Source organism: Geotrypetes seraphini, chromosome 10 (assembly GCF_902459505.1).
Source record: "Geotrypetes seraphini chromosome 10, aGeoSer1.1, whole genome shotgun sequence".
NCBI classification, from domain to species: Eukaryota; Metazoa; Chordata; class Amphibia; order Gymnophiona; family Dermophiidae; genus Geotrypetes; species Geotrypetes seraphini.
In genome coordinates, this window is record NC_047093.1 from 123228696 (window position 1) to 123250717 (window position 22022).

Here is a 22022-nt window from a genome sequence, read left to right on the forward strand (position 1 = left end):
CGATTTGACTTCTAGAATTCAGGAAATCGCATCTTCATTTCTACTGTAAACAATGAAACTCAGTCACAGCTGAGGGTTGGTGAGAGACCTCTCAAGCAATCGTAATGTAGGTTTCTTGGCACTCTGAATGCACGATGGAGCTCCTCCTTGGATGTTGAAGCATCCTATCTGCTAAAAAACCTCCATCAAAATCAGGGAAGGATCATGAAAATAAAAGAGATCTCTTTTTTGGAAGTTATTTCCTACACACGTTTTGGGGTAGTATAAAACAAGAGACACTTCACCCAGCCAGTTTCTCAAGACTTTCGGGTATTCAGCTTTGCGACTGCAAATCTATAATCATAAGAGACATCAAAATGGCAGCATTACCAAATTTCTCTCAAGTAGAAAAATGCTTTTACTTTAGATGGTGTGCGGGTAAGTGGGTTTTTTAACTCGCTCCCAGTTGGAGAATTTTCTCCCTTTGCTGACGACACCCCGTTTCACAAATTAATTATCTAACCAACCGTTTGTTAGCTCATGTATGCAGGCAAGTGCCCTGTAAGAACTCATTGACGGGTGCTGCTTTTTCTGTATCTCATTTTAGAAAAGCAATATCCATCTTCGTTCTGCATTTATCATCCTTTGGATCAACTACACATTGAAAAACCTACTCTAGGCCACTGTCCCACTAACTTCTTTCTGACTTGCTAGATACTCCATGGAATCAATATAGTGACCCTTGCACACACATTTTAGTCCTGATCCTGGTTCTACATAGCTGGGAAAGATCTCCTTTGCTCACAGTTTGCCATGCCCAGCATTGTGCGTTTAAGGTATCAGTAGTGGGTGTTGCTGCACTCGGCTTGAAATCTATACTTGCCGTGGAGAAAGACATTAGCAAAATGTGCAAACCCTTTGTTTGTCCTTCAAACTACTAGAAAACAGAGAGAGAGAATATTCTTTGACAAACTAGAGCGAACTACAGCAACTCTGACAAGACATGGTAGCTCTTTCAACTTCTGCTCCTAGCAGGCCTATCACTACACTGAGTGTCACCAGCTATCCCAGTACTCTCCTTCAAGGATTGCTGTTGTTAAACCATGCGCTATAACAACCCCCTCTATTCCTCCCCCCTAATTCCACACAATTCAATGCCTTGTGGGTTCCAATTTGTGTGCAGGGGGAGTTTAGGGTACACAACAGGTGTCACTCTGCCTCCTTATTTAAATTAAATCCAGGCAGAAGCTGTGAATGACGTCCAGGGCACCAGAGTCAAAGCCACATATATCCAGCATGCCACGATCCTCTGGGTCTGCAATGGTGAAGCCATTCGAAGTGATGCCACAGACAATCAGCTTGGATGGAATGTTCATTTTCTAGGACAAAGAAGGCACTTATGAGATTTCTTGCAGAGCACAGACATAAAGTCCTATTGTGTAGAAGACATACAAGTCAAAAAAGGGGATAGCCACATCAGGACGTTCACAAAAGCTTTATTGAACACAGAGCTTTTTGTAAGATGCATTATTAGGATTTACCAGCATGTGCAATGGGTCCAGCCATCTTACAAAAACAGCATTGCCTCATGTAGATTGGAAAACATGTAAGAAGCAAATCTTACACATGTTAAGGGCTAAATTTGTAGCTCATACATGTTAAAGTGCCAGAACTCACAAAAAGCAAAGTTACTTTCCTTTAACAGATGATTTCCGAGAAGAGTAGGTATGTATTCTCACAGATGGCTGCTGTCATCCATAGAACTTGATATGTACTGTGCACATGTTGGTGCCTTCCCACCCAATGTCAGCTCACGGGATCTGCAGTCCAGTAACAAAGCAAACTAGGGGAGATGGGCGGGTTGTCCTTGGAGAACCCTTGCTACAGGTAAGTAACTATGCTTTCTCTGAAGGACAAGCAGGTACAATAGTCTCATAGATGGGACTTCCAAGTTGCCAGGATCAAGAAACCCCCCCACCCCCCATTTATTAATAATAACATAGCAAACTGTATATCTTATATTCTCGCTCAGCAAACTGTATAGTTATATTTTTATTTTCTTAAAATCTCTGCACTCTGTATTTCCTTTGATCATCTGCATGGTGTAACTCGCTGGACATCCAGCTCCCTTGATTGTAAACCGCCTAGAAGTCGCAAGTTTGTGGCAGTATAGAAGAATAAAGTTATTATTATTATTAATTAAGCACATGATTTATTTCCATGCCTAAATTTAGGAAATGCCCCACCCCTAGATGCCCATCAGCATTCATATCACAGAATTTCTTCTTCACATGTTCTATTCATCTTCAAAAGTATCCCAAGCTAACCTTGATTCACCTCTCTAATTCTATGAGGGAGTTAATTACTCTCTCCCCCCCCCTCACAATATTTAGTGCAAATTGGCCAGCCGGGAACGGCTCCAGGCTGTCTAATTCCTGTTTGGTCGGCTATCAGCCAGCTATCTCCCGCTGAATATCGAACTCACCAGCCAGCTAGTGACCAGCTATGTCGAGCAACGTACTTAGTCACCATGAATTTTCATTGGCTGGCTTCTATCTTTGGCTGTTAGCCTTAGCCAGCCAACCGATGAAAAGCGGCTTGTCTGGCTAAATGCGAACCACTGACCTTTGCCCCAGATATTCAATTCCGGTGACCCCAGCACTGATTATGCGAGATTGCAGCCAGGCTGCCTCCCACGGTTCAATATTGGGTTCTTTTTATTTTTAGAAAGAAAAAGCCATTTACCTTCCTGTACTCCCTCAAGGCTACAGCAGGGTGAATATTTCCAAAGTAGGTCTCGTTATCGGTGAACACAACAAAAACATCAACAGCTGTATTTGTTTTCTGAGCCCACTGCATTGGGAGGGAACAATCTGTGCTACCCATTGGAATCTGCAAAAAAAGACAACTCTGAAATCAAGGCCATGTTGGAAAAGTTGTTCTCAAATAGATAAACAAGGGGGAAATATTTCTTGATTTTCCACTGAGATTCATTTATCCTGCTCCACACACTTACACATCCTGACATCTAGCCAAGCCCCTTTTCTCTATGAAGTTATTCAACATATTTTTTAAAGCCACTAAAAATATTTTCTTGTAATACGAGTTGGTATATGCTAGAGGAATTCAAACTAATAAAGGCCAGCAAATGAAGGGCAGAGGTATCCTAGGGACAATAAAAGTAACTGAAAACTTGGCTCTTCTCTAACATGTAATTCTATTTTCCCCCTTACTCTTCCATTCTTTTTCCTTTCTCTTCTTATATTTTAAGTTCTTGTAAACCGTGCCGAGCTCCACTTCCGTGGAGAGGATGCGGTATATAAACTTAAGGTTTAGTTTAGTTGTCAATCACTGCAGCATGTCTACCCTGTGCTGCCTCCAGTATGCAGTTTCAGAAACTGGCCTGCACCTCAATGCCTCCACCCTGTTCAGCCCCTTAGCATTCTCCCTCAGACACTGGCCTGCACCTCACTGTCCCCACCCTGTGTGTACAGTTGAACAGTACTGGGGCAACTTGTGATTGTGGGGTGATGCGAACAAGTCCACTTGAGGAGTGATCCCCTGAGCAGAAATGGGACGGAGAGCTGCAGAGCTGATGGTCCACTCGTGAGGTTGAAGAATTCTGCTGAGATTGTCCGCTAGCAAATTCTGATCCCTCTGAATGTAGACTGCTTTCAGAAAAATGTTGCGAGCAGTTGCCCAAAACCAGATTTTCTGAGCCTCTTGACAAAGAAGGAGAGATCCTGTTCCCCCTTGTTTGTTGATGTAGTACATCGCTACCTGATTGTCTGTGCGAATAAGAAGGAGGTGATTGCCTAGGATATGTCGGAAAGCTTTCAGAGCATAATAAATCGCTCTGAGTTCTAGAAGATTTATGTGGAAGTTGCGTTCCCTTGTAGACCAGGAACCTTGAGTCTGAAGACCATCCATATGTGCCCCCCAGGCATAAGTTGATGCGTCCACTGTCATCACCTTTTGAGGAGGAGGCAAGTGGAACTGGAGACCTCTAGATAGATTGGAGGAAATCATCCACTACTGAAGTGACTGTTGAAGAGAGGATGCCACAGAAATGTGTTGAGAGAGACGATCGGTTGCTTGAGATCATTGAAAAGCAAGGACCCTTTGAGGAGTTCTGAGATGGAGTCTGGCCAACGGATTGTAAATGCCATGTGGCCCAAGAGAACCATCATGTGTCTGGCTGAGATGATCCATAAAGAAAGTACTTGCTGGCAAAGCTGAAGCAGAGTGCTTTGTCGATCTGGTGGAAGAAAGGCTCTCATGACAGTGGTGTCTAGTATGGCTCCAATGAACTGTAAACTTTGAGAAGGATGAAGGTTCAATTTGGGAAAATTGATCTCAAATCCTAAGATTTGAAGAAATGAGAAGGTGTGATTCGTGACCAAGGCCACAGCCTGAGAAGAATGATCCTTGATCAGCCAGTCGTCTAGGTTGGGAAAGACCTGGAGACCGTGAGACCTCAAGGCTGTCACTACCACCACTAGGCACTTTGTGAAGACTCATGGAGAAGAAGCGAGGCCGAATGTACAGGAGGTGAGCCTTTTTCAAATGAAGGAAAACTCCAGCATGAAACGTCATAGGATGCATTAAACGTCATAGGAAATACTTTTTTTTTTTTTTTCCTAAAGAAAAGGTGGTAGATGCGTGGAATAGTCTCCCGGTAGAGGTGGTGGAGACAAAAACTATAGCTGAGGAAGTGACTAGTCCAAAATAACAAAGTGACAAAGCTAGAGATGGACTTATCCTCAGGGCTTCCTGCTTCCTATACATACCTTTTGCATTTTCTTCAGGACTTCTGGTAAAGCCATGTCCACTGTTATGGGACATAAAACCATTTCATATGAAAAGGCAACTATATGGGAATCCTTCTCGGTGCGTGCCACAACCTGAGAAAGAGAGGTTGAACATTTCAAGGCCAATATATTGGGAGGCCAGATTTATTGTAAACAGTACTCTGTGAATAAATGGCTTTTTATCATTTAAAACAAATGCTAAGAGCCCCTGTTGTTGGCATACCCCAGACATTCAGTCAAAGTGAACAAACATCTCCAGCTTCCATCTCAGCCTATAACATCACTTGTTTCTAAATACAGTGGAAGCTTAGTTGGCGAGCATAATTCATTCCAGAAGCATGCTAGTAAACCAAAGTGCTTGTATATCAAAGTGGAGTTTCCCCATACAAAGTAAAGGAAACTCAGATGATTTGTTCCATATCACAAAAAGACCCCCCCCCCCCCACCGAAGCCACATGTGCGCTTCCACCCCACCCCACCACATCCTAATCCCCCCTCATGCCACTGGTGCACTTCCACCCCACTCCACCCCAAGGAATCGGCTTCACCCCCCCCCCCAAGGCCCAAACCCTTACCTTGAGTGGACAGGACACCGGCATGCAGCACCAACCCACAGGACATGCCGGTGCCAAAAGAGCCTGCCGCTGATCTCTGCTGGGCTGCGCATGCTCAAGGCCTTCGGGCACCCACTCTCTCCGAGATTCTCATAAGATTCTTGGAGAAACCGAGAATCTCATGAGAATCTCGGAGAGAGTGGGAGCCAGGCGGCCTTGAGCATGCGCAGATGGTCAAGGCCACGCAGCAGCCCAGCAGAGATCAGCAGCAGGCTCTTTCAGCACCGGCAAGTCCTGTTCGCTCGAGGTAAGGGTTTGGGCTGTGGGTTCTCGGGGATGGGGTGGGGGTTTGCATAGAGTCAATGCTTGGTTTGCAAGTCATTGCCGGAGTGTTTTGACTATACTTGTTTCTAAATACTGTTGCAGCTGGACTTCCACGGCATTCTGCTTATCTGCATGTCACTTCTACTGAAGCCAAAAGAACCCCAGATGCAATGATATTTAGAGAACTAGAAGCACTGGGTAGAAAAGAAGGCAATACACACAGAAGGCTAGATGAATGAGAAAACACTAATATTTCAATAGTTAGTATCAATGAAAATGACAGGCAGTTGTTTACTAGCACAAAGTTTATTCTTAGCAGATACAAGGTGGGTAAAGTGTCCTGGAAAAATTACTTTAGACATCATGCCATTATCATTTAGTACAGAAAATAACCATCCAGGATCCATTCCTTACCATGCACATTGATGCGGCCACGGTGCTAGCATTAAGTACGCTTCCCAAAACCTTCTGCTCCATAGACTCACTGACATCAACTGCCAGCAAGAATCGCTTTCCAGTTGGCTCAACTGTCTGCAAAAGAAAACACGTCTTGATGAAGCGCTGAGACAGGTCCTACTACTGCTGCGAAGTAGGGTGTTGACTTTTAAAACTAGACAAGCAGGGAAGCCAGAATTCAATAGACTTTTGATACCTCACTCCTCTCAATGCAGTCTTCGATCATCTAACCTAAATCTGCTTACAATCCCTTCACTGAGACATATTAATACCATGAGAAACACCAAATGAGTCAACTTCAGCAATATTCTTGAAATAAGAAAATCTGCTAGTCAGAGGGAGAGAACTAGAAGTTGGCTGTGTAGAACTACAGACAATGACTTTTTCTACCTCTACTGTACTATGGCTGCAAACTTACTATATCGTTCTTCTCATGCTCTTTTTCTATCTGGCCATGCTGCATGATGAAACATCTTGCCCCTGCATGATTAGAAATTGTCTGTCTTCTTCGATTTTCATTGTGACTAATGCATCACTGGTAGGAATATCAAAAAGATGGAAGAGCCGTTCTTTGAAGGCTTCTTGATTCACCAGATCACATTCATTGCATCTGTGCCAGCTCTTTTTTAGATTCTCATTCATCATAAAGCTTAATCAATATGCAAATCCCCGAGTCTATTCGCTGATGTGGTATTCTTGCACGCTGCCAAATCTCCAAGACCTTGAACATGGTCAGATGAGCTGCCTCTTTTAATGCAGCCAAAAATTTTGGTCAGTGTGTAAGTACATCATCACTTGAAGAACATCCCCATTGGTTGAAAGATGTGAACTGGACAATCCATAGCAGTCATAATTCAGCACTGCTTCTAGTCTTTGACATTCTTACTTCTTAGTTTCTGTCCTAAAATGTGACTGTGATGGATTAAGGAGGTTTTCTTTCACTAAGACTGTAGTTATACCATTGGGCAGCAGACAAATCGGGGAAAACTACCTGTCCCAGAATGCCATGAGCTTTGCAGATCAGTGCTGAGATCCATTAGGGAAGGGATACAGCCCTGCTGAGTCAGAGGGGTGGGACTTAGGCAGGGAGGAGTACTCCTGCCCCAAACTGGAATTATTTGGAGGTCCCTGAGAGGGGAGGTCCAGAGAAACAGACTTCCACTGAAGAATCCTTCCCTATTTGTGGATTAAGGAGAACACTGGGAAACAAAGGGATTTTTATGAGACACAGAGAGAGAGCAAGAGAGAGAGAAACCTCACCCTAGCCGTGGGCTGAGGAAAAGCCATGGGAAGTCAAGAAATCTGGCAAAGACTGTTAGAAGAGCTCAGGTAAGCTAGCCTTGTTATACTGAGGATTGTATGTGTGGGTCTGACTGCTTAAGAAAAACTATTTATCCTTGAGCTGAGAAACAGTTTTGCCTAACCAGAACCTGTGAGGTAACAGGCTCAGGTCTCTACTTAAAAACTATTATACCTGCAAGAGCGTCCAAGAAAACCCGGACTGGACTTTGCCACAGTGACATCAACTTGGTTTTCAACTACACTAACTTTTTGCTTTGCTTAGTACTAGTACCAAGTTGTTTTTATTCAAATAACAACAGTTTCAAAGAATAGCTACTTAGTATCAGTCTAATTCTTCTCCACACGGGCAGAGCTAAACCTTCGACAAGGGGAGCTCTGAGCATCGAAAGCCATCTAAAATTCGTGATAAAGACCGGAAAAAAAATAAATATAAAAAGCAGATCAAAATATACCCCTTAGCAGCCACTCTCTTAAAATTAAAATCATTCCCAATCATACAGCTGTCCAGACTAATGTTTGTGCGATCTGCAAACAGAAGACTGCAGAAGGAACTCACTGTGAAAAACCTTTTGCTTGTGGCAATGTGACTAGTTGGTCCATGGATTAGGGGCTGAAGTGGTTTAATTGTTTGTTGAGCCAATAATGTGACAATGGCCAGCCTTTCAGGGTCCAGGTTCCAGTCCCTGTGTGGAACATTGGGAATCTTTATGAGACACAGAGAGAGAGCAAGAGAGAGAGAAACCTCACCCTAGCCGTGGGCTGAGGAAAAGCCATGGGAAGTCAAGAAATCTGGTTAGCTAAAACTCTTTATGGCTGGGTGTCCAGTGGATTTATTCCAGTGGCTTGTGACAGTGTTCAGATTTCAGGTGAAGTGTCACATAATAAAATTTATATAGAGAAATTAGCAGTTGCTGAGAATTATGGTCTTTACAGCCCCTTGAATTCTGGTAAGAGTCAGCTTTAGCCAAAAGAGACCTTTCACTTATACTTTATACAGCCTCTGTCCTCTCCTACACCAGGATTACCTTGAACGTTCTGTAGAAGGCCCTGTCAAGAGCATCCACAATAGCTTGGTCAGGAGACCAATGAAGTTTCCCTCTGTTCCCATGTCCTTGTTTGTACGTTTCCAATGCAACCAGAATATGGAAGGGGTGAATTCGCGCCTGCCAAAGCAAGACAGGTAGGTCAGTTCAAAGTAGTAAGGGAATAATTTTATAAGAGAACACCCAAAGGGTGCTTATTTTAAGGAAAGATTAGGTTCTTATCTCAATAATCTTCTTTCTGGTGGGTTATTTTACTCTCTGTGAGTTATATAGAACTGTGTTTCTCAACTTCTTCAAGCCAAGTACCCTCTAAGCCTAACAAATACCAACTGAAAGCTACGCCCCAGACCCACCCAAGCTCCACCCCTGACTCCACCCTCATAATAATAGTACTAATTGTAACCCAATTTCTTTCATCTATTTTCCTCCGGCCCAATTCACTAACCTCTCCTGAGATCCACTTTGAATCCATGCATGCAAAGTAGACAGGGACGCGATTCACCAACCAAATTTTTTTAAACCAACCCAAGAAACGACTGCTGGAGACCAGTCAAAAATGTCTTTCTGACTCTCCAGCTCCATAGAAGCCCTGCTCTCTGCATGCCCTGCTCTCTGCCGCCCCAAATCTCTCCTGCCTGCCGCCCCGATGCTCTTCCCTGGACCTCTCCTGCCTGCTCTGCCCCGAATCACCACCCTGGTCTTCCATCATCTCTCCTGCCACCCTGGCCTGCTGGTCCCCGGATCTCTCCAGTCCTTCCCCGCCATGCGAGACCGTGGTTTTAACCCGCGGGTTTAAAGCGGGTTACAACCACGGACTCGCCGGGCTAAAAAGTTAAAAAAAAGGTCACGGTTTGGATAGGCATTCACAGACCGTCTACAGATGGTCTGCGCATGCGTCGAGATCGCATACCAGCGATCCGTGCCGGCAGATCCGTTCCTCCAATCACCCCATCTGCATATTGGAGTTTGAAGAATCCATCGGACCTGCTCGAATCGGACACTGATCGGTCCCGAACGGGCAGGTTCGTGAATCTAGCCCAAAGTTGGTGTGCAACTTAATCATTTAACAAGCTAATCAGCACCAATAATTAGCAATTAACACTTTGTAAATGACGCTAATTGGCACTATGTGGAAGTTACGCATACAACTTTCTCAGGCCTAAATTCACTAAACTGGATCATTGTTGGGCGATTCGTGGCCGAGTTCTGTTGGGCAACCGATTCACTACAGAGTCCTCATGCAAATTATCTGAGCAGACGCATGCCCACAAGCGATCCCATGGATTGCTGCAGAGCGATCGCGACGCATGCGCAGACCATCCTGGTTGGCTGCAGATGCGATCCGCACATGCGCTTACTTGCTTGCTGCACAAGCGAGGTCAACACAAAGGAGGGGGGGGGGGGGCTGCAGTTTACTTGAGTGGACATTTCAATTTAATGGAACAGAACATGCTCGCACTGCACTGCGCTTTTTTCTGAATTGGAGAGTTATGTACAGTTTAAATTTTTATTTTGAGGGTTATTTTGTAACCTCGATGCCGGGATTTCAGGGCGGCAGAGAGCAGGAGAGTTGGCAAGGACAGTAGCGACTGGTCCTCAGCAGTTGCTTCATTTTGGATCGGCAAAGCCAATCGGTGTTTCTTCTGTTTAGTGAATCGATGCCTTCCTACTTATGCAGGCAATTTCCCCTCATTTGCATGGGCAGATTGGATTGGGTGGGAGATGGTTCAGGCACAAGGTTAGTGAATCGGGTCAGGGAACGATTGCAAACTGGTCGGGACTCGATCGGTGCATGTAGTGAATCTGGCCCTGAAAGTGCATTCTATAAAGTGGTGTGGATAAATTCTAGTACATGAATCTCAAAAGGAGGCATGGCCAGGGGAGGAGCATGGGCAAAGAACGGGCGGTCCTAAAAGTTAGGCTCACTGTTTAGGCCTGGTTTTCATTGGCCTAAACCAGGGGTATCCAACCTGTGGCCCGAGGGCCGCATGCGGCCCCGTGAAGTATTTTGTGCGGCCCTGGTCGAGGGTGATGCAGTGTTTTCCTCTGCTGCCTCCGGGTGTTTACCATCTTGCCGGCTCCCTTCTCTGTCTTGCTGCAGCATTTGCGTGTTTGTGCGGCCCCAGAAACATTTTTTGGGGCCAATGCGGCCCAGGGAAGCCAAAAGGTTGAACACCCCTGGCCTAAACGGATGCACCTAAATGTAAGTGTATGGATGCACCTAAATGGCACCTATATGGATGCCAAGTGTGATTATATATATGGTGAGTGCTTTTTATACAACTGCGCTAAGTGCCATTCTGTTCAGCGCTGTTTTTTAGGCACCATATATAGAATTTTTTTTTTTGGGGGGGGGAGGTGTTACTTTATAGCAAATTTTCAAACACAAGCTAGCCAAGTTGTTTCCCTTTGAAAATTTGATCTAGATATGCCTATCCACTGTAGGTGGAAGAATAGGGGCAAGACTAGAAATGTAAAACTGAAAATACAATTGTAAATGCACCATTCATTCTCCTATCCTAAACAACCACTCAAGAAGTCCTTTAAATCTAGCTAAAAGACTGCATGTTGCCAAAGTCCCAGCTTACTTTCAAGCCACGCTGATAGTTGCAGATTTCATTTTGGGCATCTAGCTAGCTCAGGGGTGGGCAACTCCGGTCCTCGAGGGCTGTAATCCAGTTGGGTTTTCAGGATTTCCCCAATGAGTATGCATGAGATCTATTTGCATGCACTGCTTTCAACGCATATTCATTGGGGAAATCCTGAAAACCCGACTGGATCCCGGCCCTCAAGGACCGGAGTTGCCCATTCCTGAGCTAGCTTCTCACATACCTGGCTAGACCTCTTTGATAAATGTCTTCTGTGTTTAATGCCCCAGTATACTCATTACCTTGCTTTTTTCAAACATGATTCATTCACTGCAAATTGAGTGGCACTGCGTTTTGTACCTTTTTTAATAGTTTCTCATTGCACAGTCTCTCACAAACCAATGCGACTTCTGGGCTGGATGGTGCTAGAACCAAATCTGCTGTCATCTTTCCCAAATTCCTCAAAAGTGCTGTTAGAGGCATGTCCTGCAGCAGTGCTTTCCAGATCTGGTAAAGTGACACAGTGAAAGTCATAACAGCACTTGAGTTCTCATTTTCACACAAGAGATGCACATGCTTGCACATTAGATTGCAAGAATCAAACTGCCACGCCTTATCATAAAACTTCTCCCATTCTCCCTGATTATCTCCCTCTTCCATAAATGACTCAGTCTACTTGTCATTATACTGTTTTCATCACGATCCGGGCCAGCTTTCCATAATTTTCTTTGGGTGAGGCTTGAGTTCCTTACCACAATGCTACTCTTTCCTAGCCAAATTCCTTTGCTCTAACTTATCTGCTGCTTCATTGGCCAAGAGCTTAGGGAGGGAAGGGGGGGGGGAAGACGTTTCCTACTAAATGCCTTCATTTTCTGTTAACAGCAGCTGCCACCTTTTGTCTTACCAATAGTGCAAGGGTATTGCCTGCCTAGTGATGTGTCTGAGCCCTGCAGGATAGGACACTCAGACTCAAGTTCCCCGAGCCACAGTGTTGCAGCTGAGGTTGGCCTATACTATTTATTTCTAAAGTCTATTCTCCAAACTGTGTGCATCTCATGTAAATATTTTTATTAAAATTGTTCTGTTTATTCTCAGAAGTGTTACAGAATGGGCTGCGACAAGGCAAGCTTCACCACAGCACTCTACCCTGTGTCAGTTCCCTTCTTCAACTAAGCCAGGTGACCCATGTGTGCTCAAAAGCTCATTCCACCTTAGATAGTCCATCCAGACCCACTCGCAGAGCTCATCTCTTCAGCCATCCAACTCTAAAGGCCTGAATAGAACTCTAGCCTTCCAAGCAGGTCATCTAAATGATTGGCTGAGCAATATTTTCTTGCGCTTCTCATGCTACCTAAACTGCAGAAAATTATTAAAAACTAATCTATTTAACCGATTTGTAGCCTAAGACACCTTACCCTACCCTTGCTCCCCAAGACCTCCCTCCGTACCGTCCTTCCCGATCTCCTTACTTTGACCCTTATTATACCAGTTCCTTGCTTACATATATTAATTGTATCTGTATCTGCTGATTGTACCCTTTTGCTGATTGTCCAGCCTTTCTTTATGGTATACCGCCTAGAACTATTACGGCTTTGGCAGTATGTAAGAAATAAATTATTATTATTATGCATCACATCCTTTCTGAATGCATTTTCTCAATGTAGCAACTGGAGTGCTGTACTTTGGCTGAATACAATTTCCTATCCTATTCAGCATGTGCTCACTGCTGCCAGGAGTATGATCCAGAAGAGGCACAATTGCTGCTGAGACCATGATGTTTTTTGTCCCTTACCATTCTGGAGTGCCCTACCTCTTTGGATTTCAGATGGTTGGTGAGGAGATGCTCCCTGACCAGTTGGAATTCCTCAATCAGGTGAATGACTTCTAGCTCATCCTTGGTGTGCTTCACCTTCTCCACAGCTTCAAGATATTTCAACAAGTGCTCACACTCTGTAGACAGCTCCTTCTCTTTATAGGTTTCCTGAACCTCCTTCCAGCCTTTGGTGATATACTTTGACACTATAGTAAGCTCTATAGATAAGAAAATATCAGTTATTCAGGACAGCACATTGCTTAGAAAGCTGAAGAGAAAACACTATGTGTGTGTTCCCCATTTGAAGCAAGCCACACTATTCACTGCTTCACAATTCACTACTCCTTAAGGTGCCCCTCTGCACCTCTGAAAGCTGTCAGGTGTGGCTGAAACAGGGGCCTCTGTAATTTCCTGGGAGCTTACTCTCCTTTAGGAATGTGGTACAGTCAATTCTGGCTAAAGAAATATCCCTGAAATAAAAGCAGATTGATTTTTTGAGCTCAGTTAGCTGAACTCTTTCTGTATGTTTAAAGCTTTACTGTTTTCAGCACCAGGGATTCAAGACAAAGTTAGACAAGTTTCTGCTGAACCAGAATGTTCACAGGTAAGGCTAGACTCAGTCAGGGCACTGGTCTTTGATCTAAGGGCCGCCGCATGAGCGGACTTCTGGGCACAATGGACCACTGGTCTGACCCAGCAACAGCAATTCTTATGTTCTTAAAATTTTCCTTTTGATACATCAAGTGGGAGTTTGTTATAATTTAACACACACACTACAGAGGTAGGTAAATACAAGATCCTTCTTGTTTCTCTGGCATTAAACTTTCCCTTCTCCATTATTAAGGATCGTCTGTGCTTGACAGAAATACTTTTCAATGACTGTCCAATCTAAAAGTCATCACTAGTTCTTTCTCCTCACATCTTCTTATCTAGCCTTACCAGAGACTTTATATGGCAATGCTTCTCAACCCTCTATCAGAGGCACACCTAGGCCCATATTCTCAAAACTTTAATGCTGTCGCTAAACTGTATTCCGGCGGTTTAGCCTGTATGCACTTTAGCGGCGGATTATCAAAAGGGATTATTTCTGTCTTAAGCGAGGTTTCTAGTAGTCTCCGACATTGACATGCAAATGGGCTCTTCAACACTGATGGACTCTTAAAAAAATGCCAAGCCATTTTCAAAAAGTGGCGTTGGTTTTTGGCGACAAAAATAAGCGACTGGTCCAGGGATGCCAGTCAGTGTGAGAGACTGTTAGAAAGCCCCTGTGTTGTGATGCATTCTCTCCACTGCATCACAACACCTCTTCCCTGAAGTGGTGGCGAACACAAACCCCCCCCCCCCAACCGGAACTGCAGCGACGCCCCCTTCTTGCAGAAGGAGAGATGCCCACTCTTTCCTGCTGCACTAAACTCCTCACCGCAACCTGACCCGACTGTTCCCTCCAGCAGGAGATGCCCACTCTCTCCTGCTGTACTAAACTCCCTGCCACAACCTGACCTCCCCCCACCCCTGCAGCAGGACAAATGCCCATTCTCTCCTACTGAACTAAACTGCCCGCTGCGACCTGACCGCCCCCCCACAGAGGGAGAGATGCCCGCTCTCCCCCGCTTTTAACTGACCCCTTCCCCTGTCTCCACCGCCCCCTCCCCTTACCTCAAAATAGATTGGGAGGGACGTGGACACCTTCCTCCCAGCTGCTGCATCTTCTAAAATGGGCTTTCCCCTCCCCGGTGCATTTTGGGATGCACCGGGGTTGGGCCTGAGGCTCTAATTGGCCCAAGTTGTTTAAGGCCCAATCAGAGCCTCAGGCCTTTCCATGGATGTATCGGGAAGGGTCCTAGAGGGGCCTTAAGCGTCCGGTCCAATCAGAGCCTTCCTGATGCATCCGGGGAGGGGCCTGAGGCTCTGATTGGCCCAGGTTGTATAAAGCCCCTCACATGGGAGGGGCCTTAAACAACCTGGGCCAATCAGAGCCTCAGGCCCCACCCCGGTGCATCCTAAAATGTACCGGGGAGAGGAAGGCCCATTTTAGATGACACAGTAGCTGGGAGGAAGGTGTCCACGTCCCTCCGGATCTATTTTGAGGTAAGGGGAGGGGGTGGTGGAGACAAGGGAAGGGATCACTTAAAAGCGGAGGAGAGCAGGCATCTCTCCCACTGCGGGGGAGGGGAGGGTGTCAGGTCAGGTAGTTTAGTGAAGCAGGAGACAGTGGGCATCGCTCCTGCTGTGGGGGGAGGGGGGGAGTTGGGTCAGGTAGTTTAGTGCTGGAGAGAATGGGCATCTCTTTTGTTGCATGGAGGGGGGGTTCGTAGCTGGGATTTTAGGGCAGCGGGAGAGTGTGGGCATCTCTCCCGCTGTTGTGTTTTTGTTTTATTGTTAACAGCGTTTTTTTCTGCGCATGTGCCCATTGCTATCGCCAACGATGGGCACACACAAATTTAGCGAATCTTCTCTGTTGTCCGATGATGTCATTTGAATGTGCAATTTTTTGAGAATGTCTCGGTTTTTTAGATTTGGTATCAAAACGGCTGCGTTAGCAGGCCGTCACTTTTTAACGTGGGTTTTTGAGAATCCTCCTCCTAGTTAGTTGAATTTTCTGAACTGCAACAGTAAATATACATGAAATAAATCTGCAAACATAAAACTATCTCATGCGTATTCACTGTAGTAATCCTGAAATCCCAAATGGCTAGGTGTGCTTCCAGGATAAGGCTAAGAAGAACAGATTCCAGCATCTCCTGCCACAGTAAAGCAATCCATCATCCTCTTGTGGCTTATATCAGGATGCAGTTGCTCCAGCACTTTGGCTGAACACTAGTTGTACCTAATTTCATTTTAGTCTGATACACTGTAAACCGCTTAGGTCAGTAAAATGCAGGAGCGGTATATCAAATCTTAAATAAACATAGTTGTCGTTGTTTTTAAGTACCAGCCTATTCTTTCTGCACTTCCAGGAAAGGGTATGTAAAAGCATTTGCACCAAAAGTAAATATATTAGCATTAAATATTTTACCTCTGCATGAGAAATCTACCAAAACAAATCTATTTTGCCAAACATATTGAACACGCAACTCCTCTAACAGAAAATGCAGCTCTTTTCCTCTTTTGCAAACACCACTGTAGATTTTATACCACTGAAAAACTAGAATATTGGAGAATTTTACACTGAAATTCATCTGTGTGCAACACATCTGGGGGAATTTTGGGATGTACCTCCTCTAGAGCTAGAGTCTAAATGAGGAGCGGATGCCTAAATCTAAAATGTAAACCTGGTCTTTGCTAAGAAAGATATGGGATCAAGGGAGGGAAGGTGAGTGCATGAGTATTTCCCTTCCCCCTGATACCAGTCACCTCTCACTGATATTAAACCATAGAAACACTTTTATTAAATAAAATAAGTGGTTTTAACAAGTTCTTTCTGTCTGCATAAACCTCTTTACCTTCATTAGCTGGCTTTAGGTGACACAACCTCAAAAGATCTTTGTGAGACCAGCCATTCCGCTGTTTGTATTTTGTCACTGCCAGAGCAACCGCCATAGCATCTTTGTTATTGTACCAGTCAGCCACAGCTTTTCGCAGGGCACGTCCCCACATGCCACACTTCATGCCCTCCCTCAAGTCTTTCTTAAATTGGATGAAGGCGAAGAGGTGGGTGGGGATACGGCAGACGTCGTGCACAGCTTTGAATGCAGCTTGCTTAGTTTTTGTGTCCACGCACTGTGAACAGATAGCAAGAGCAAATAGTGTAGGTTCCTGCTTTGCTGCCCTGCCCTCCTGGCTGAAGGTCTTTATTTCCTGGACCACCTCACATCCTCTGCCGTCCTCTATCAATCTGATCAGTGCATCTGCATTCTCGTATCCCAGCTTCTGCTCCTTGATGTAGTACGTACCACCTTCAGAACCAAAGCAGAGGAAGCGGTGTAGTCTGTTCATGTGTGTGACTTCCCACACATAGCCACCTTCAGAATTGGGCACTTGTTTTTCGTTCAGGGGCTGCATCTGGCTCACTGTCTCCACCATTGTTTGAGCTCTTTTAGTGGACCTGCAGGAAACAGCAATCATCACTAAACACTGATTTCATATTTTGCAAGCTTAGGTTTAAAATGAGTAGCTCTCCTCTTAAGGAAGCTGTTAACTTGATGCAGGCACATGAGTAGGCAAGGCCTAACACAAGTCCCTAAATAATCATATGTTGTGGCTATTTCACAGACCAATGTTGATACACTTAGAAGCTTATTTTCAAAGCATTTAGAGTTAACTTATGGAACTTTGTTAAGTCTAAGTGCTTTGAAAATCTTAACCTTCTCTGCCTGTTTACTCAAAAGGTGTGGCCAGGATACCTGATTGGTTCATTTGTTTTCTTCATCAATAAGTGATGAAATCTCTTGACTTTAGAAGGATTTCAGCAGTTGCAGAATATAGTCACAAGGACACTTAGAAAGGCCAACACATAAGACCACTAACCTCCAAAGATGGACAGGAAGGGACCTGATGAAGGCGCACTGTTCCTAATAGGGCAGTGTATCACAAACTGTGTGCTGCGAGAAAGCCCGTCCTGTAGGCAGTCAGTCAGGCGAAGACAGAGATGTCTGAACATGGGAGAGGGATGAGATGGTGCATAGGGATGGAGGGAAAGGGGAGACAGAGGGAGGAGATGGTGCACAGCAATGGGTGCGACAGGGAAGAGATAAGAAGAAATGCTTCTTATGGATAGATGGGAGAAGAAAGAAGAAGGATATGGTACACATGGACAGAGGGAAGGGAAGGCAAGGCACGGAAAAGTAGATTTTGAGAAGAAAGCAGAAAAATGGAAGAAAGTTGAATGTTAAAAGTTAATGCTCAAGACGGATGTATGGCAGAAAGTGAAGGAGAGAAAAGCAGCAAATGGATAAGGTAGCCCTGGATACACAGTTAAGAGCACAGACAGAAGGAAGTGTATGCACAGACTGGGAAAGATGGTTTGAAAGGTAGCGGAAATGATTTTATTTTCAATTTAGTGATTGAATTGTGTCAGTTTTGAGAAATGACATCTGCTGTCTATATTTTGCACTGTTCAGAAAGAAGTGCATTCATTTCTATTTATCTAGGGTTGTACTGCATGAAGAGTCTTGAACCTTAGGTTTTTGTGTGTGTGTGTGTATATATATATATATATTAGTAATTTTAGCTTGTGGTCCTGTATTTGCATAGTGCTTATTTGCATTTGTGACCAAGGCCAGGTGTTCTGGTAGGAACGAGTGTTGAGTGTGCTTTGCGTAGTTTAATTTTGTGGTTAACTATTATGTATTGTTAATACGATTATATTGTGTGTATATATGAAAAATGGTACAGTGGAACCTTGGTTTGCGAGTAACCCGGTTTGCGAGTGTTTTGCAAGATGAGCAAACCGAGCACTGCCCCAATAAACGAGCACTTACAGTCCAGGAAGTGCCGCTTTGGGGGATTCCTCTTCCGGCCAGCCTTTCATGTCGGGTGCCTTCCGCAGGTTGGAGGACCTCTGTCTGGGCCTGTGCGGCCGGGTGCCATCCCACCTGCGTGTTGTGTGTGACGCGCACAATGTCAATCATTGGCGTTGTGCGTGTCGTATGTGGCATGCGGGTGGGGCAGCGCTCGGCTGCGTGGGATCGGGTGGGGGCTCTCCAGCATGCGAGGGGCATCCGAAGTGGAGGGCTGGCCGGCGGATGGAGGATGCATCCTTCTGAAGCAGCACTGCGGGGTTGTCCGGCGGCTGGCAGACATTAGAGGCATTCCCCCGAAGCGGCACTGTGGGGTTCTTCTTTGGATGACGGACGGAGGAGACGGCGCTACAGCACCCGGCAGGTACAGAACCCGAGTTCTGGAACGAATCGTTGCTGTTGCCACTATTTTCTATGGGGAACTTTGCTTTGATAAAGGAGCATTTTGGATTACAAGTAGTGAATGACACGGTGACAGAATTCATCACCGTTCCCGTCCCCGTCCCCGCGGATAACCGCGGGAAATAATCCAATGTCATTTTGTAGTGTCTGTCTCAACCTCAGTCCTTCTACACCAGCATTCTTCAAAGCAAAGCTTGCGGGTCAGTGGTTGAGGCCATTCATACTCTGATTCTTATGTGAGCCAAGGATAATGAAGCCATTGTGACATCACTGATGTGATTGGCTCTTAGGCACTGGTGGAATGAGGCATTATGACATCACAATATCTGCTCTGGATACCAGAGACTGTCATTCTGTAGTGTCTGTTTCAACCTCAGTCTTTCTACACCAGCATTCTTCAAAGCAAAGCTTGCGGGTCAGTGGTTGTGGCCATTCATACTCTGATTCTTATGTGAGCCAAGGATAATGAAGCCATTGTGACATCACTGATGTGATTGGCTCTTAGGCACTGGTGGAATGAGGCATTATGACATCACAATATCTGCTCTGGATACCAGAGACTGTCATTCTGTAGTGTCTGTTTCAACCTCGGTCCTTCTACACCAGCATTCCTCAAAGCAAAGCTTGAGGGTCAGTGGTTGTGGCCATTCATACTCTGATTCTTATGGGAGCCAAGGATAATGAAGCCATTGTGACATCACTGATGTGATTGGCTCTTAGGCACTGGTGGAATGAGGCATTATGACATCACAATATCTGCTCTGGATACCAGAGACTGTCATTCTGTAGTGTCTGTTTCAACCTCGGTCCTTCTACACCAGCATTCTTCAAAGCAAAGCTTGAGGGTCAGTGGTTGTGGCCATTCATACTCTGATTCTTATGGGAGCCAAGGATAATGAAGCCATTGTGACATCACTGATGTGATTGGCTCTTAGGCACTGGTGGAATGAGGCATTATGACATCACAATATCTGCTCTGGATACCAGAGACTGTCATTCTGTAGTGTCTGTTTCAACCTCAGTCTTTCTACACCAGCATTCTTCAAAGCAAAGCTTGCGGGTCAGTGGTTGTGGCCATTCATACTCTGATTCTTATGTGAGCCAAGGATAATGAAGCCATTGTGACATCACTGATGTGATTGGCTCTTAGGCACTGGTGGAATGAGGCATTATGACATCACAATATCTGCTCTGGATACCAGAGACTGTCATTCTGTAGTGTCTGTTTCAACCTCGGTCCTTCTACACCAGCATTCCTCAAAGCAAAGCTTGAGGGTCAGTGGTTGTGGCCATTCATACTCTGATTCTTATGGGAGCCAAGGATAATGAAGCCATTGTGACATCACTGATGTGATTGGCTCTTAGGCACTGGTGGAATGAGGCATTATGACATCACAATATCTGCTCTGGATACCAGAGACTGTCATTCTGTAGTGTCTGTTTCAACCTCGGTCCTTCTACACCAGCATTCTTCAAAGCAAAGCTTGAGGGTCAGTGGTTGTGGCCATTCATACTCTGATTCTTATGGGAGCCAAGGATAATGAAGCCATTGTGACATCACTGATGTGATTGGCTCTTAGGCACTGGTGGAATGAGGCATTATGACATCACAATATCTGCTCTGGATACCAGAGACTGTCATTCTGTAGTGTCTGTTTCAACCTCAGTCCTTCTACATCAGCATTCTTCAAAGCAAAGCTTGCGGGTCAGTGGTTGTGGCCATTCATACTCTGATTCTTATGGGAGCCAAGGATAATGAAGCCATTGTGACATCACTGATGTGATTGGCTCTTAGGCACTGGTGGAATGAGGCATTATGACATCACAATATCTGCTCTGGATACCAGAGACTGTCATTCTGTAGTGTCTGTTTCAACCTCAGTCTTTCTACACCAGCATTCTTCAAAGCAAAGCTTGAGGGTCAGTGGTTGTGGCCATTCATACTCTGATTCTTATGGGAGCCAAGGATAATGAAGCCATTGTGACATCACTGATGTGATTGGCTCTTAGGCACTGGTGGAATGAGGCATTATGACATCACAATATCTGCTCTGGATACCAGAGACTGTCATTCTGTAGTGTCTGTTTCAACCTCGGTCCTTCTACACCAGCATTCTTCAAAGCAAAGCTTGAGGGTCAGTGGTTGTGGCCATTCATACTCTGATTCTTATGGGAGCCAAGGATAATGAAGCCATTGTGACATCACTGATGTGATTGGCTCTTAGGCACTGGTGGAATGAGGCATTATGACATCACAATATCTGCTCTGGATACCAGAGACTGTCATTCTGTAGTGTCTGTTTCAACCTCAGTCCTTCTACATCAGCATTCTTCAAAGCAAAGCTTGCGGGTCAGTGGTTGTGGCCATTCATACTCTGATTCTTATGGGAGCCAAGGATAATGAAGCCATTGTGACATCACTGATGTGATTGGCTCTTAGGCACTGGTGGAATGAGGCATTATGACATCACAATATCTGCTCTGGATACCAGAGACTGTCATTCTGTAGTGTCTGTTTCAACCTCAGTCTTTCTACACCAGCATTCTTCAAAGCAAAGCTTGAGGGTCAGTGGTTGTGGCCATTCATACTCTGATTTTTCCCTCTCTCCCTAAAGAATGACATGAAGATGATTTCCTGCGGTTATCCGCGGGGACGGGAACGGTGATGAATTTTGTCACGTGTCATTCTCTAATTACAAGCATTCTCCTGGAACGGATTATGCTCCTAATCCAAGGTACCACTGTATTACAATTACAGTGATACTATTAGGGGGCGGGGTCTGGGGCGGAGCTTGCAAGGGCCCCTCCCCCAAACAAAAAAAAGCGTTCGTCTGCCTATGGCCCCCTAAGAAGTTACATTAAATAGCATTTCTCCACAGAAAAGGAAAAAACCCGGCTTCTAGGAACGGAATGCTGGTCCCTAAAGACGGAAGCTGCTTCTTGAACTGCCCTTTCGCCCCTAGCCCGGCCTAAAGGCTGCGAAGGCCGTTCCCGGGCTGCGCACGCGCAGGCCGCCACTCGCCCACCCTCTCCCGAGCCGCTCTTACCTGCCGCGTGACGTCACAGAGGAGAGCACCGGCCGCTCGAGTTCCTGTTTCTTGCTCCCCGGTCTCTGCCGAGCGGCGCGTCCGAAACCAAGCCCTCCGATTGGTGCCCTCCCAAGGCGGCTGCGCGCTCTGGTGCGCTCGCGCAGGCTGCGTCAGCTCTCTCGACGATCGAGAGCGCCGCGCGCCGGCGGGCTATAGAGTTTCCCCCAGTGTGGAGGACAGCGCGCCACCGAAGGGGCGGCGC

General features: G+C 45.5%; 1 protein-coding gene across 1 annotated transcript; it reads right to left on the reverse strand.

Moving 5' to 3' along the window:
- Positions 1-650: 650 nt before the first annotated feature.
- RO60 (Ro60, Y RNA binding protein) lies at positions 651-21908 on the reverse strand. The gene is made up of 9 exons (XM_033960305.1): positions 21779-21908; positions 16314-16915; positions 12868-13088; positions 11418-11564; positions 8452-8589; positions 6083-6199; positions 4770-4883; positions 2725-2871; positions 651-1358 (listed from the first exon to the last, which is right to left on the reverse strand). Exons 2-9 carry the CDS (start codon positions 16891-16893, stop codon positions 1206-1208), a joined length of 1617 nt encoding a protein of 538 aa, XP_033816196.1. The 5' UTR covers positions 16894-16915; positions 21779-21908; the 3' UTR covers positions 651-1205.
- Between the last annotated feature and the right edge of the window lie 114 nt (positions 21909-22022).